The sequence below is a fragment of the Pollachius pollachius genome (genome assembly GCF_949987615.1).
Source record: "Pollachius pollachius genome assembly, chromosome: 2".
NCBI classification, from domain to species: Eukaryota; Metazoa; Chordata; class Actinopteri; order Gadiformes; family Gadidae; genus Pollachius; species Pollachius pollachius.
Window position 1 is genome coordinate 36,544,375 of NC_136935.1, and position 17,500 is coordinate 36,561,874.

A 17,500-nucleotide genomic window follows, 5' to 3' on the forward strand; every position below is an offset into this window, starting at 1 on the left:
TTTTAAGTTGGAAACTTTGAAAATCTAGCTTACTCTGGCTGGTTCCTCCAAACCCTACCCTAGCTTTAAATCTTTAACAGCCTGCTCCTGAGACCATCCTTATATCGCCAGGTCACACTCTGTTTCCTCTTGCCTCAAGCCCATCTCCCAAAAAATGACAAAATGATAGGTCCAATCAGAGTTGGGTGAGTTTAAGTTTATCGAACGAGGAGCGGCTGCAGCCTGCAGAATTTCAGAAACGCGGCGGCGCTCTGAGATAGTGTATCAAGCAAAGGAACCATCGAAATCGCTTCATATGATAGACTAACAGGAAGGCCTTCTCATAGGAGAAGATGTTTTCGCTTCAAACCAGATTTTGCATCAGCAAAGAGAGCAAGAGCACAACATAGTCATTCAGTGAGATTAGTTTGAGGTTTCTCAATGTAAGCCCATACTTGAAAATCAACTGCTGCCCTGCCAAGGTCAGACTGACATTCATTGTGAAACACAAAATTGAATATCTCGCCGGTTGCCAAGGGCTCCTCTTATAGTCTTCAACATGCGGACTGTCTAGAAACAACTCTGAGGAATCTCTCTGTGGCTTTTTAACCATGCCAACATTGTTAGGGAAGCCAGGTCTCCAGAGCCAGTGATGCACTGATCGAGAGGGTGAGATACAGTGCAGGAGTTCTGCTGAGGGTGTTTGGCTTCGCAAATACAGTGGGAGTACTAGCACACCCCGCAGGGTGCCTGGCCTTGTCTGCGTGGGAGCCTACCTCCTATAAAGGGGGGGGGGGGGAATGGAGCAGAGTGCTGAGCTGTGGAGAGCCGAAGAGGGCCTGCAGGAGAAACCACCCAATGTTTACCTCCAACCTCTGCACAGTGAAATTGACTGAATGAACTCTGAATCTCTTACTACCCTTGCACCCTTTCTCTCTCCCTCTCGCCATCTCTCACCTCAAGTTTATTTATTTAATATTGATGACACTTTGACTTACTCCCACTCTTTGGTTCTTATTGCAACACATACAACACACACACACACACACACACGCATGCACGCACGCACACACACGCACACACACACACACGCACGCACACACACACACACACACACACACACACACACACACACACACACACACACACACACAACACACAGACAAACACACACACACGCACACACACACACACGCACACAAAAGCATGCACACACTGCCCCTCTGACTGGGTCCCAATAAGGAGATGCCTCATGGGTGAACTGCATGCTGGGTCGTCCCACATCAAGTGCTGTTCCCTGCTAGATGGGAGTGTGTCAGCACCAATAAGCTTCTAGGTGTAGTATGTGGGCTATATTATAGTGTGTGTGTGTGTGTTTGTGTGTGTGTTCGTGTGGTCTGAAAATGCTCAAAACAATGTTGCTATGATTCTTCCCTAAGGCAAAATGCGAACAGACTAACCCATCATACTGCACTGCACACATTCTGCTATGTGTGATTGCTTGCGTTTGTGTGTGTGTGTGTGTGTGTGTGTGTGGGTGTGTGTGTGTGTGTGTGTGTGTGTGTGTGTGCGTGTGTGTGTCGGGTCAGGGCTAGGTGCTCTTGACTCCTGCCAACATAGCTTTAACATCACGTCATTTCAACAGAGCTGACAGCTGACATTGTGACTCATAGAAACACACATTACAACACACACACACACACGCACACACACACACACACACACACACACACACACACACAAAAACTATGTATACATAAAATACATAGTGTCACGTGCGTAGAAACTATGCAACATACAATTATTATTGTGCGCATTTGTGTGTGAGCATACGTATGTGCACATGTGTGTGAGCAAGAGCTTTGTTCTTCATGGGAAAGGGAGCAGCAAGACGCGAGCTATGACTGCTTTTATCCCCGTCAATACACACTTCATCAGAGATCAGAACAAAGTAGTTGGCTTTCATTGGGGCCCCTTCCCTGGACTACAGGGGCCCCCTCTGTATCCCCGGTGCTTTGAGGGATGCTGGCTCAGTCTAACCACCAGCCTCTACCCAACACAGCCTCTACCCAACACAGTGTGTTGACGTAGCGGACAGCGGACCCGCCGCCCTCCGTCATCCCTCTTCAGTGTCTCTCCCGACAGGGAGACACTGAAGAGGGTTGACTGACGGTCGGACGGGCGGACGGACAGACAGACCTGGGTTACCTGCAGATCAGCAGTAGCAGGTCCCCACCGCCAGCCCACTGTCGGCCTACTGCCCAAACCCAACGTCCCCAGCAGTACTGTCCTCGTTTAGACAATGACAGTAAACGGAGCTGAGTGTGTACAGAATCTTTCCCAGTCAGCAGTCAGCACCTAGCAGCACTAGACCGTCCCCTCTGTGTCAAACGTCCCATTATGAGACATTGATTCTTGTTAACACCGATGCCAGAGCCTATTAATCACCTCACCCTCCCGGCGTCGCTCTTCCTAAAGGCACACATGCACCCGCGAGTTCCTATCTGGAATCGTTTAACAAGGTCTGGAGAGTTGACTTGTGTCAGTATGTATCACATCAATGGTGCAGCGCCGCACAGTGGAGTCAGGCTGTAGGGGGTGTCGTTGGACTCTGGTCAAAATGAAACGGTAGGTTGTTTCCAGTGTGAAGGTTCCAGAGGTGGGAGGAACAGAGTACAAAGATTTTGTTATGGTCATTTAAGGTCAGTACAGTAGCACAATTAGTTTCTTCCCTATGGCGAGATCAGAACTAGTTAGCTAGTTTCCGATATCTGTGCTTTACTTGAGGATTTATTTTTCTGACATCTCTCTACTTTGACTCCCTTCATTTGAACACAAATATCTATACTTTGTACTTCTTACATATTCCAAACAGGCTAGTTACTTTAGTTTTAATGCATAATGGTTACTTTTTTACTTTTCATCATTGTGCGTCTTCCCAACATCAGGATTGGAAAAAGAAAAAAGACGGAGACCGGGGAGGAATGGCGCCTATTGGAAGAATAGTGTAGATTTGCACATTGGAGCAAAGTTAATTTGAATTATTTTCAGAATATTCTTTATTTTATTCTAATTTTATTAATAGGATGTGAGGTTCAGTTAGCTTTGCCCAGAACAACATGTATAAATGTCAGAGGGAAGCCTTTTACTTTTATTCTCTGAGTAGATTTCAGAGCTTGTTCTTATCCACTTTACCTCATTAAAGAAATTGAATCAGTACTTTTACCAGTCTTTTTTCATAAAAGTATCTGTACTTCTACTTGAGCAAAGAATGTGTATACTTTGGCCACCACTGGAATGGTCAGAGAGAAGTAAGCATGGATTACATTTAAAACTGGAACTTCAGTCACAAGCTGAACCCCTGGGTTAATAGTGGCTCATCTTGACTAAGAGAAGCGAGGCTAGGCTGAAAACCAGTGGGAATTGGTTAACAGCAACAGTGTGCCTATATATACAGTATTAGAAGAGACCATCCGAATGGTGACCAGACCCTACCTGTTGATAACAGACCCTATACAGACCCGACTATACCAGTACATAACTAACCATACCTTACCTGTAGATAATATACCATACTGTGCCAGTAGATAAGCCACCAGAACCGACCTATAGACAACAGACTGCACTGTACTAGCAGATAACAGACCAGGCCCTACCTAACACCCTGGACCAAACCAGTAGATAACAGAACAGATCAGGCCCAACCTGTAGATTTCAGACCATACTTTATCAGTAGATAACAGTCTGAACCCTACCAGTAGACAACAGACCAGACTATAACAGTAGATAACAGATCAGACCCTGCCTATCAAATACCGTACCATTGGGTAACAGACATTACCGCATAAGTAGATAACAGAGAAGACTGTACCTGTGGATAACAAGACTGTACCAGTGGGTAGCAGACCAGACTGTACCAGTAAATAACAGACCAGACCGTACCAGTAGATAACAGACTATACCAGTGGTTAACAGACCAGACTGTACCAGTATATAACAGACTGTAACAGTGGATAACAGACCAGATTGTAACAGTAGACCAGACTGTACCAGTAGATAACAGACTATACCAGTGGGTAACAGACCAGACTGTACCAGTACATAACAGACTGTACAAATTGATAACAGACCGAGTTTGTAACAGTAGACCAGACTGAACCAGTAGATAACAGACTATAACAGTGGGTAACAGACCAGACTGTACCAGTATATAACAGACTGTACCAGTGGGAAACAGACCAGACTGTACCAGTATATAACAGACTGTAGCAGTGGGTAACAGACAATACCGTATAAGTAGATAACAGAGAAGACTGTATCAGTAGATAACAGACTGTACCAGTGGATAATTACAATTAGGGCATTTAGCAGACTTAAAGCGACTTACATCGGTTAATACACACATTGACACACCGACGGCAGAGTCAACCATGCAAGACGACAGCCAGCTCGTCAGGAGCACTTAGGGTTAAGTGTCTTGCTCAGGGACACATCAACAATCAGCTAGGAGGAGCTGGGGATCGAACTAGCGACCTTTCGATTACAAGGCAACTGCTCTACCTCCTGAGCTAAGCTGACCCCTATAACATTCCAGACTGTAACATTAGATAACAGACCAGACTGTACCAGTAGGTAACAGACCAGACTGTACCAGTAGATTACAGAACAGACCAGACCCTACCTGTTGATGGCCGAACTGAGCTCATCTAGGCGCCGTGTGGTGGCGGCAGACGTGTTGTCAAGCTTGGACAGGCTGTCCATCCTCTTCAAGATGACCTCCAGCATGTCTGTGATCTTCCTCAGCACGCCCCGGGACTCCACACCTCCCAGCACTGGAGAGATAGAGACAGAGAGACAGAGACAGAGAGAGCGAGAGAGACAGAGAAGGAGAGAGAGAGAGAGAGAGAGAGAGAGACAGAGAGACAGAGAGATATAGAGAGAGTCAGAGAGACAGAGAGAGAGAGATAGAGAGAGAGACAGAGAGACATAGAGAGAGATAGAGAGAGTCAGAGAGAGAGAGCGAGAGAGAGAGAGAGAGAGAGAGAGAGAGAGAGAGAGAGAGAGAGAGAGAGAGAGAGCGAGCAAGCAAGAGAGAGACAGAGAGAGAGATGTTGATTTGGTGCGTTTATTTACACTTTCCTTGACACTACTGAGCAAACCGATGTATACACACACACCAAACCATATCAGATCAAAACGGGGCCACTGAAATGATTTATTTTCCCCCGGCAATTGCTGCCATTGTGACAGCAAATTGTGTTGGGAGATAACCTTCTTTGCACAGGTTCTTTCTCCCACTCTGTGAGATAAGAATACCCTTCTTGGTTTATTTTGAAGTTTTGAAGCAGTAATAGCCACAGGGTTTATAGCGCTAAAGTCTGGACCACTAACCCACCTCACAGAAGCAGGTATGAATCATTCACTAAAGCGCATGACAGCGTAACATATTCAAATCTAAATCTTAGCTAAAGCCCCTGCTAACAAGCTGAAATAGCAAGGGAGGAGAAAGGATGGTGTTTCGCTAGGATGCAACGACGTAGACCTTGTTAAAGCCTTTCCCTTGTTAGGAAGGACAATTTCCTAAGCGCAAGAGACAGCTGAGTTGAAAGTTTATTGTAAAGAAACGAGAGGAAGTCAGCGAGCCAACGTAGCGTTTTGTACGCAGGGAGGTAAGCCTTGTGTCCCTATTGCTTCGCTATTTAACGCAACTTCAAAGTCTGTCATCCCTCAACAACGTCCTCAGGGGGAACATATTTGTTGGAGCTGTCAGGATTAAAATAGAGCAAGATAAACGCCTTTATTAATATTTACTGTGAATGTTCCATCGCAGAGTTTATTCTAATGAAATGCATTTCCTACTGGCCCTCATATAAACCGCGACAGGGTTAGGACTCTTTGATATAAGAGAGAAGATTTAATGAATACAATACTTTGTGTTAAGGCCGGAAGGCTAATTATTTATATTCAACGGCATGCACGGCTCTCTCCCTCTCCCTTTCTCTGTCTCTCTTTCTCACCAAGACCAAGACTTAGTCAGTCTCCCTCCCTATATATGTCTAAGTCAGGAACACATGCACACACACACACACACACACACACAAACACACACAAAAAATAGTCCAGAAGTGACTGAAGGCCGGCCGGACCTCATTAAGAGCGTTCAGACAGTTCAAAGGTCAAAGCCCCATATTTGACTTCTGTTTTAACGCACAAACACACACACACACACACACACACACACACACACACACACACAGACACAGACACACACACACACACACACACACACACATACACACACACATACACATACACATACACACACACACACACACACACACACACACACACACACATACACACACGCACACGCACACACACAGAGTTATAATGGTCCAGAAGTGACTGAAGGCCGGCTGGACCTCATTAAGAGCCTTCTATCTCAACACGCACACACACACACACACACACACACACACACACACACACACACACACACACACACACACACACACACACACACACACACACACACACACACACATACACACAGTCATAATGGAACACAATTATTATAAAGTGACACTTAATACCGCACTCATAATAACAAAAGCCTTTCTTTTTCATACAGAGAAGTCTAATAGGGAGATATTTAATAATCAAGTGCTGAAAGGGCACTGGCAGACTAATATCTTCTAAGGTCATAATGACTTTCCTGCTTATCGTTCTCATCAGTTGTAGCCATCCCCAGCCCGGGAGAGGGCAGAGGTACAAGAGAGGGGTGTGGAGGCAATAATGCCTTCTCTTCAGTAGTCATGCAATGTGCTACAGAGCAGTAGTGGTAATAATAATAACGTCAAAAAGGACAACATCTTGGATTTATAAAGTTCTACCTTTCTGCAAAACCAAACCCGAGTGTGACCACACAAATGTGACAACAGTACAACAGAAGATAGCCATGCTCTGAACTAGTAACAACAAACCCTCGCTCAAAGGTCAGCCCATTCTTTGTGGTGCTGGTCAACAATATCACAATGACCATGATCACTAAGGTCATATGTGTCCAAGTATTGAGCGCTGTAGTAGTTACTGCCAAATAAAATAAGAGTGATATTTATCATTATAGCTGCATCACATCTTCAGCTCAGCCACTTCACAGGAGAACATTGAGCCATGACTCGCGGGTATGGATGGCTGCCACCTTATACATCCTCCCCTTCCCTCCCCCTGATTTGAACAGGAAAGCGTTATGCGAGACACCAAGAGGTCAGACAGTCCGGCGTTCCTCCTTGGATCGGGCGGCGCTCGCGATAAGGGATCCCATCGCCGTGGTAATCACCTGGATACAACAAACCCCCCCGTACCCCCCTGCACCGTCTGCCAGGGTTTTGACAGGCAATCAACCCCCCCCCCCCCCCCCCTCCTTCCTATAACAGCACCCCAACCTCCTCCCTGGTGTGATGTGTGCCACGGCAACCCAGCCGCATCTGATGTGCTGGAGATTGATGGTGTCACGCCCCCACCCTGGAAATCGCTGTCAGATTGCCAAGGGTGTGAGTGATGTTGGTGGGAGGGGCGGGAAGGGTTGTCTAGGCGCCGTTTGCGGATTTGACCGCTGATTGGTTCCTTGTCATTGTTGTTGTTGTTGTTGTTGTTGTTGTCGTAGTTCTGGTGAAAAGGGAAAGGCAGTGCTTATGACAAGATTATGATCTTCAGAAGCAAGGCGTAAAGGTATGTACCCTGTGACTGGCTGGCTGGCTTGCTGGCAGAGAGGGAGGTTTGAGGGTGGGGTTGAATGAGAGCCTACCCGATAAAATATATTTACATATATAACATATGATTCAGATATACATTACAAAATTCATAACCTCAGTGAGGGGAAATAGGGAAATGGAGGCAGCACCTGTCGCAGCGAGAAAGGAATGAATATGCTTTGGGCCAAGTGGTGTCGAATCAACACAACAGAAGGACGTCAGCGATCATCGGTCGGAGGAGCTTGGAAGACACAACAGATCAACAAGACATCCACAGCTCCTATATTGTCGATTGCAAGCGTCAACGAGGAGCTCATGTGTCGAGGGGCCTGATTCTGTACAGGAGAAATTAATCTGTTGTTGTCATGACAAACGTGATTAGTGTTACGATCCCTCAACAGTCTGTATAGTTGACCTGAAGTGAACCTTGCTTTGAACCCGGGTCTGAAAAAAAGAAGCAAGCCCACAAGCCTTGATTGTCTGCCAAACTGTAACCGCAAATTCAGATGAAACAAAGACTGAAAGAAATATTTGCACTCCAGGCTAGGTCTTAATAGATACTGCTAAAGAGAGAATAGTTTGCCCTGGCATACCCTTGACTGATAACACCTCATTCACATCATCTCATCTGCATTATGCATCGTGCCTCTGATTGCGGCAAGGGGAGGTCACACGCTCACACACGCACGCATACGCATACACATGCAAGCACATGCACGATCACATACAAACACGCACGGACAGGGAACAAGAGACGCGTGTAATTGACAGCGGTGATATTATCCTGCGGTATTCGTCCGCTAGGCCGTGTTCGAAAGGGCCGGCTTGTAGCAGCGGAGGCACCAGAGCGAGAGGGAACGCGATGGAAAGATACAAGCGGAGAGCAAGAGTAGAAAGATGGATCCTGAAGGAGCCGGGATAAGGCAGAAAGGCAGGAAAGGAAGAAGATTTCTTTTTCATTTGTTTTTTATTCTTATCCGAGAAATTTGACTCAGCGTTTGACCGGCCTGAACACAAAAGCATTTCACACTTCAATAAGCAGTTGAAGATGGGCCATTGAGATTGGGCCGCGGCGCCTTCAAAAATTGAACACAGCATGAAGGGAAAAGTGGATAGAAGGATATTAGGCTATGCAAAGATGAGGGGAATCAAACTCATGAAAACAACCCTGCACGTAGTCACACAGGCACACACACACTCACACACAGACACGCCTCACACACACACCCACCCACACACACACACACACACACACCCACACACACACACACACACACACACACACACACACACACACACACACACATACACAGACATGCACACACACAGACATGCACACAAACACACAGGCCATTGTGAGCATGCTGGTTCATATCGCTCCATAGCTGATCACAGAATACATAGAGAGTCTTAGCACAGGATCAGCTCCAGTGTTTGAAGTGAATATCTACCAGTGGCGGGTCAATAGAGGGCGCTAGGGCGCCGCCCCTCCGTGAAATATTCACTTGAATATATCTGCCAACTATTAATCAACTATTATCAATACGAAATAAGTCAACAAAAATACATAGCGTTTATCCTTGTTTAATTGTGTGATATACTTGTCACTTTTTTACTTGTCACAAAATTCGCCCTCGGGTCGCACCAGTGTGCGCCCCAGGCCAACGCTATCACTTTTCTTTTTTGTTATCACCGCATGATTGGACAATTCAGTGAATCAATCAAATAGGCTACCTCCCTCAGTCAGCAGCATAAGCGCAACACAACTACATGTAGAGAAGAGATAGATCGCTAACTAGCAGAGAGTTGTAAGCACTTTCCACCCTTTTCAGTGGAGGAATTGGACTCCCCAAGCAATGTTATACCTAAAAGGTGCAAGTAAGTTACATATTAATTTAGTCTTTCGGCCTGTGGCATATACACAAAATGAAGCAACTGTCCCATATTTCTAACTGCATTTGAAGTAGACATTAAGACTCACAAAAAACGGACGGTATAGGACAGTGATCATGATTTGTCTCAATATCAGAATAACAACAATGGGTCAAATAGCAATGGCTGGTGGAATGGCCATAAAGTAGGTCTGTATATGCAGTGCAAGCTTGTCCAGGCCCTGCAAGTCAGGATGTAGGCTATGAATCAGAATGAATAGTAGGTAAATAGGTAGTGGCCATCCCCAAAATGCACCAGAATACAGGAAATCAAATCTATTAAATTCCATTTTTTTTATGGGGGGGGGGGGGGACCCCAGACCCCCTGTCTATTACTGTGCCCCACCAACATTTTTGATCACCAGCCGCCACTGATATCTACGTATTTCAAGACTCATCGACACACCTAATTGTTATTCTCTTTGATCAGCTTAAAGGGAATATGGGAACCCTCCATCTATTGTTCTTATTTATATATTTGTATTAAATGGCATGGCAAAATAACGAATATATATGCCCCTAATAATGTGTAATCAAAAAACTTGGATTTTACATTTTTTCCTATATTTCCACACGCAGGGTTAGGAACGATGGAATGCGATGTTCAGAAGCTACAACAGGAGACTCCCCTGATGGTTCACTGGGTAGGGCGCGCATCATTAAGGCCCAGTCATTACCGTAGCGACCGGGGTTCGATTCCCGCCTGTGGTTCTTTGCTGCATTTCTTCCCCTCTCTCTCCCATACCTCCCTGTCTTACTCTAAAAATAAAAGTAAAAACCTTCAAGAAGAAGGTACAGAGCCGGGCTGAGTGATATCTTGAAAGCCCAAGATGGACACATTCAGATGCTAATGAGACGGCACTGTGATGTGCTTGGCCTCCCACAGACTTCACACAGGGCCACACATCTTGAAATGATGGAAAGACTGTCCAGACCTCATCAGAACATCCGAGATGGTCAATACAACTTTATCTTTGACACAACAAAGCTTGTCAAAAGAGATGTGCAGTTTTACAATAGTTCTTCCCTTAGCAGAGAGAGGTCCATTCACAAAGAATACAGAAACACAAAGCACAGAAGAGTCTGCTGCATAGATTTTCTTTCTAAGCCCTTCCTCCCTCTCTCTTGGCTGACCTGACCCCATGACCTGACCAACAAGAAGTATACCGTCAAACATCGATGGACCAGGGTACTAGAAACACACTGAGGATTACAGGCCCATAATGTCCCTTGAACACATTGTGTGCAGACACATGGTTCTCTCCGCTTTCTAGATAGTATACACTGATTCACTTTAAATGCCATCGATAAAAACTCAATATTGACCTTTGTATTATAATAAGCGGCGCGGACAGATGTTTTAAATATTAAATGCATATCATCCATCATATGGCAACAAATATAAACACTAAGTCATGAGTCTTGACTGGCAATGGCGTTGATCCAGGATGAAATAGTGTCCAATCTGTGGGATGGGTGTGAGGGATAAATCTGTGTTTGAGATTGAATTCCGGCTAACGGAGGGTGAGTGGAGGTAGACTGCTGCTGCTGCCGCTGGTAGTATGTCATGCTGGATGTGGAGCGGCACAAATCAACATGCACGCTCCTCCGTCACACACGCACGCATGCACACACGCACGCATGCACGCACATGCACACACAAACGTAGGCAGGCACGCACACACACGTGCACACACACGTACACAAACACAAACACACGTGCAGGCACACACACACACGCATGCGCACACACATAGACAAAAACACACACACGTAGGCAGGAACACACACATGTGCGCATACACACATACCCACACAAACACACGCACACACACACACACACACACACACACACACACACACACACACACACACACACACATAGTTCTTGAACGTCTTTAACATCAAACAAAAGGCTCTCCCTCTTCAAAGCAGCAAGGGGTGCTGTGGCATTTCCTCAGAAAAGGTGCCAGCTGGTGATATTAAGAAGGGTGCCCTCTGGACCCCAGCACCTAGAGAGTACACAGGCTATCTACGGAGGGGACCCCAGGGCGGTCGGGGGTTCGCGTGTAGTTTAAGGTTCAACACAATGACCTTCTACATTCTGAATGTCGTTGTGACCTTCCAACCGTGCGGTTAAAGTATGTAGCCATGTGTTTGTTGCTGCTGATATACGCCTTAGTTGGGTTCGTTTATTTTGAAATGGGAATGCAGAATTTTTGCACAGGTTGACTGAAGCCTGTTGATTTATTGGTGCTTCTCAGGCTTTCTCTTCTGCTGGCAACCTTGCTTATGGCATGAGAGTGGACGAGTATGAGTCGCAGGGGGAGCAGCTGTTGAGCACAGCCCTGCCGTGCAAACTCTTGCTCCGTCAGTATGGTTTATGGATCGCCCATGCTTAAGATTAGGATTAGAACAATGAAGATGTGGGCTTAGCACAGACCCCTGGTATACAGTAGCCTGCACAAACGCAGTATTGTATATTCCAAATGTTCTTAGTGATTCTAAATGCTTTGTTTAAAGAAAAGCCTCTTTACAATGGTGTGTGTTTGTGTGTGTGTGTCTGTGTGTATGTATGTATGTGTGTGTGTGTGTGTGTATGGTGTATGTGTGTGTGTGTGTGTGTGTGAGTGAACATGTGTGTGTCCGTGTGTGTATATAGGGTGTGTGTATGTGTCTCTATGTTTGTATGTACGTGTCTGTGTGTGTGTGTGCGTGTGTGTGTGTGTGTGTGTGTGTGTGTGTGTGTGTCTGTGTGTATGTGTGTGTGTAGTGTGTGTGTGAAGCATCTGTGTTAAGGAGTTGAGATGTGATAAAGGATGACAGAAGAACCTACTGAGGTCGACATCCCTAGCGAAATGATCTGAAGGACGAAGTGACATCATTCTGTTGTCAACACACTGACACACTTCCTTTATACTTCATACATACTCGTTATTCTATACACAACACATTCACCTGCTCACCGCTTGTTTGCTGCCCTCAGTCCATTCTAAGACAGATTGACAGGCAGACAGGCAGAGTCAGTCTGACAAAGAAGGCATTCAACCTCATAGATGATGAGACGAAAAAAAAACGACAGTAACCCAAAGATAGAAGACAGATAGGCGGACAGACAGACCGATGAAAAGACAGCCAGGCAGATTACTGGTGCCTAATGGCTTGAAACCTTTCCAATCTCCCCCACCATCTTCTCACTCCCTCTTTCAATGACTCCAAATTACATGCAGTTTAATTACGGCTGTTCATTAGTGAGGGAACGTCAGGAGGAGCATTCAGGAAGAGCCCGATGTGGGTTTTGGCTCTGGCAAGGGAAGGATTTAGTGAAGGAAGTGTGCTGAACCAATTAAAACGCAGCAAATGGAGCGTACAGGAAGTGAGAGAGTGTTCTTTTGATGAACACATTTATTAACAGCTATCCAATTTGATGGGTAAATGATCAAATATAATGCGGTCTTTATGGTCTTTATGTGAGAACGTAATCAAATTGAAACAATTTAAACGTATTTGCAAATCCGGCTCTCTGTTAATCTCTGACATATCTCTGAAACAAAGCAAAATGGAAATTAACAGATCTTGAGAAAGATTAAGGTAGGATATTGCTTTAAATAAATGTGCTTTAAAGAACTGCATTTTTTTTGTTATTTTTATCAACAGTAATGCAAGTCAATGTTGAGAATGTTCAGATTAGATAAAAAACAGGTGAAATTGGTTGATTTGATATTCACAGAAAAATTGATGGACAGCGACAGAAGTAGAGATAGAATGACAGAGATGGACAGACAGACAGACAGACAGTGAGATTCAGAGAGAGAGACAGAGAGAGAGAGAGAGAGAGAGAGAGGGAAATAGAGAGAGAGATTGAGTGAGGAAGAGGGTGAAAGAGAGAGAGAGAGAAGACAGATAGACTGAGGCAGAGTAAGAGAGAGAAATAGAGATGGAGAGAGAGAGGGAGAGAGAGATTCAGAGAGACAGAGCAATAGAGAGAGAGAGCGATAGAGACAGATATAGAGTGAGAGAGAATACCTCCAATGCTCTCTCTCTTCTCTCTACTTCAGTATTTGTGCGTTGGCTGAACGGCGTTCTTTGATTTGTTTGTTTGTTTGTATATGTGGAATATGTGGTGCAGCGTGGGTATAATAATAAATTATTAGCAATAAATCCTATTCTCGCTCTCTTCCTCGTTCCATTCCTTTGTTCTCTCTCTCTCTCTCCCTCTCTGTTTACTATCCTCTGCTTCCTCTGCTTCATCCACGGTTCATTTTCACTGCTCTAAATTGTTCTACCCTGATTATACCATTCAGCCCTCCTGATTTACCACAGATAATATTTATGACAAGGACAGGCCGAAAGGCTTATGCATGCCGCACACACAGACACAAAGACAAACACCCCCCCCCCCCCACAATCACACACACAAACCCAGACACACATCAAGACACAGTCACATACATACAGACACACACAAACTCAATCACACACACAACAAACCCAGACAAACACCAAGACACACTCACACACAGACACACACACACTCACACACACACCCAGACACACTCACACACAGACGCTATAGAAGCTCATTACATCAAGTGATGGATGGAATAAAACAACAACAGTGATGGAAGAGGAGGGAATTGATGTATGTATATGAGTATTTGTCAAAGGATAATGGATTTATGTGTGGGTGTGTGTATGTGTGTGTGTGTGTGTGTGTGGATGCATGCATCTGTACCTGTTTGTTGAGAAAACTGTGATGAAACAGTGGGATAGAAGCTAATGTATGTCTTCGCACATGTCAGCACAAGCTTGTGCATGCCAGTATGTGTTTGTGTGTATTTGTATTTGCACGTGTGCTTGCCCTGTCCTCTCCCATTTGTTGATAGTATTGGGAGAGAGAGATGTGATAGAAGCTCTCATTTCTACAGTTTGAAGCAGAATAATAAACAGAGGATTTTGGCATCATCTGGGATGTCTGGGCTCAAATAGGCTCAAAAAATGACACATGCACACACAGACAGTTTTGCATACACATAGGCCAACACATAAAAAAACACACACACACACACACACACACACACACACACACACACACACACACACACACACACACACACAAACAAACAAGTGTTCAAGGAAGTGCAGGCCTATCACCCGAGTGACAACGGTTTGCGTGTGTGTGTGTGTGTGTGTGTGTGTGTGTGTGTGTGTGTGTGTGTGTGTGTGTGTGTGTGTGTGTGTGTGTGTGTTTGTGTGTGTTGATGGACCAGACGCCAGCATGGGAGCGGTACAGTAGAGCAGGGTGCCTGGGCTCAGATGAGACCCGTTAGTAGCGCGTCGCTCCCCCACCACAGCTCCCTGCTCCAGGGGAAGCCTGAGCACCAAACATGTCAGCGCGCATTAGCTTGACAGCGTGCGTTAGCATGGCAACCGTGTCCTTGAAGAGCCTCAATGAAGGAGCGGTGGAGTCTGAAGTTCCTTTGTGTGTGTGTGTGTGTGTGTGTGTGTGTGTGTGTGTGTGTGTGTGTGTGTGTGTGTGTGTGTGTGTGTGTGTGTGTGTGTGTGTGTGTGGGGGGGGGGGGGGGTGGGGGTAGGGGGGGGAAGGGTGTTTGGGGTCCAAAATTAGCACCTTCCATAAGCCAATAGAGGAAAGATTTGATAATTTATTTGGCAGGTAAGAATGTTCAGGGTCACATATTTAAGAATTAGCCTGGCATTTTGCTTTTTATACTCTGGCAGGTAGAAAGACACAATGTTAAAAGTGAATTTTGGACACTGTGTTTGTGTGTGTGTGTGTGTGTGTGTGTGTGTGTGTGTGTGTGTGTGTGTGTGTGTGTGTGTGTGTGTGTGTGTGCATGGGTGTGTGCGTGTTTTGACAGGATGATATTGACAGGACTGATGTTCAGCAACAGACTGATTCATACAATTTATATTGATGATTGTAGTCATCGTCATCGTTGGTTTAAATTGTTTGGATGAGCTTTCCCTCAAAACACCTCTTGTTCCTCCAGACATCCGATGTTACCAACCCATAAAAAATAACTACGACTCACTGTGGCTAAATGTGATAAAAAGGATGCAATGATTATGATGAGTATGTCATGACGAAACATAACCTGAGGTAAGTGGCAGAAATTAAGTTATATTAAATTGTGTGTGGGGGGGTGGTGGTGATGGGGTGTGCTTATGTGCCTACCGTGTGCTTATTTGTGTGTTCCTACGTACCTATGTTTGCTTAAATGTGTGTGTATCTGCACGTGTGTGGGTGCCTATGTCCAGTGTGTGCTTTGGTGTATCGTGACACTAGCATTTTCTAGAACGCTGGTTCTTCTTAGTGGTCCCTTACTTGCACTCTGGTGGGACAACTGACCAATAAAATACAGACAAAGCATGTCATTGCCTGCTCAGTTGGCCCACAGGTTGCAGCTAGCTCTTATGCAAACCTTCCGTTCCTGCGCTGTGCTTTTACTGACACACAGCATTTGCATGCTGAGAAGTGGCCTCAGCAAATTACTGGGACTAGGTCGAGCATTCAAGGCCGGTTCAAAATGCCAATTGGGTTCCGGTTTGTCGGTTACATTTAAACATCGAGCAAATAAAAAGGAAATGCCACACAAAAGCAATTATGCATATTTTCAATGTGCAGTCACAATGCTGTGACTACATTTTCATTTTTCAGTTCAGTTCCCATTATATTTGAATGGAGCAAATGCTAATGAAATAAATAGGATAATGTTTGTGTCCGGGCACGGGATTTGAAAGATGCAGAAGATTGTTTGTCTGGGTCTGTGTCTGTGCATGCCTGTGTGTTTACCTTATACTGATAGTGTGTCCTCCTCCAGCTCTCTCTCTTTGTCCACACCGTTTCTCATTACCTCCCCACAATAAATCCTAAAACTGTCTTTTGGCCTTTCAATCCACACACACTCAATCTGTTTTCTTTAAAGCACTCTTTCACCGGACGGTTCGATAATCCAGCAGTCCCGGCGTCCCAAATGTCTGTCTCTCATTTTAAGTTACACTTCTGCTTTTTCTGCCCTTTCCAAGCCCTGCCGGAACTTTTTTTTCTCAAACTCTCTTTCTCAAGTCTCTCTTTTTATAATTTCCTTCCTCTCTATCTAACTCAATTTTTCGGTATTTCTCTACAACACCATCTCTAACACTAACCATTTTCGCAGTTCAATTTTAAGAGTCTCTCGCCCCCCTCTTTATTCTACCTGAATGTGCGTGTCCGTCACAACAGCGCGTCCCTCGTCACATGATCAGCGCGCGTCACAATGACGTGGGCAAAGTCTTTGGGCCAGATCTTTCGTCTTTCGTCTTTCGTTCAGATCCATTCATCCCTAGGCAACCCCACCCACCCCTCAGCATTCACGAACCAGCACTCTGGAGCGCACTCCGGGGATCCGAGTTCAGGGCTAATCAAGGACGGGTGGTTGGTGCTGCAGGGTGAAACGTTACGCAGGCTTGAGAAGATTTGTGGAGTGGCAGTGGACAAAACTATCCAAGTATTTTGAAAGCCTTAGACATCCACGGCTATACATAAACCAATAAGCAACCAAGAGTTATTGATTAACATTCAGTGCCAAGGTTAAAATGCATAGTGTGTGTCACATTTAGTATTATTGCTAACGACATGGAATCAGGTTGTGGCCAAAAATCGATTCATTAAAAGTGAACAAAACAATGAACATACAATACAGTTAGAAGCACTAAGAAATAGGATCCAACAACAGAAGCTGGTTCAACATCATTCACACTAATGGATGCGGAGCTCTGGGCATTTTAATTACATCGGTGTCAACAGAGGTTGGTTGGTCAGATATGACAGGTGAG

The 17,500-nt window shown here is 45.2% G+C and overlaps 1 protein-coding gene across 1 annotated transcript in view; it reads right to left on the reverse strand.

The window, feature by feature from the left end:
• LOC307070597 (alpha-1,6-mannosylglycoprotein 6-beta-N-acetylglucosaminyltransferase B-like) overlaps positions 1–17,500 on the reverse strand; it is a gene marked incomplete at both ends in the record, with an annotated part of 126,674 nt that overhangs the window by 87,628 nt on the left and 21,546 nt on the right. The window contains 1 exon segment of the mRNA XM_079729108.1: positions 4,661–4,811. Coding sequence (XP_079585234.1) covers positions 4,661–4,811 — 151 coding nt within the window.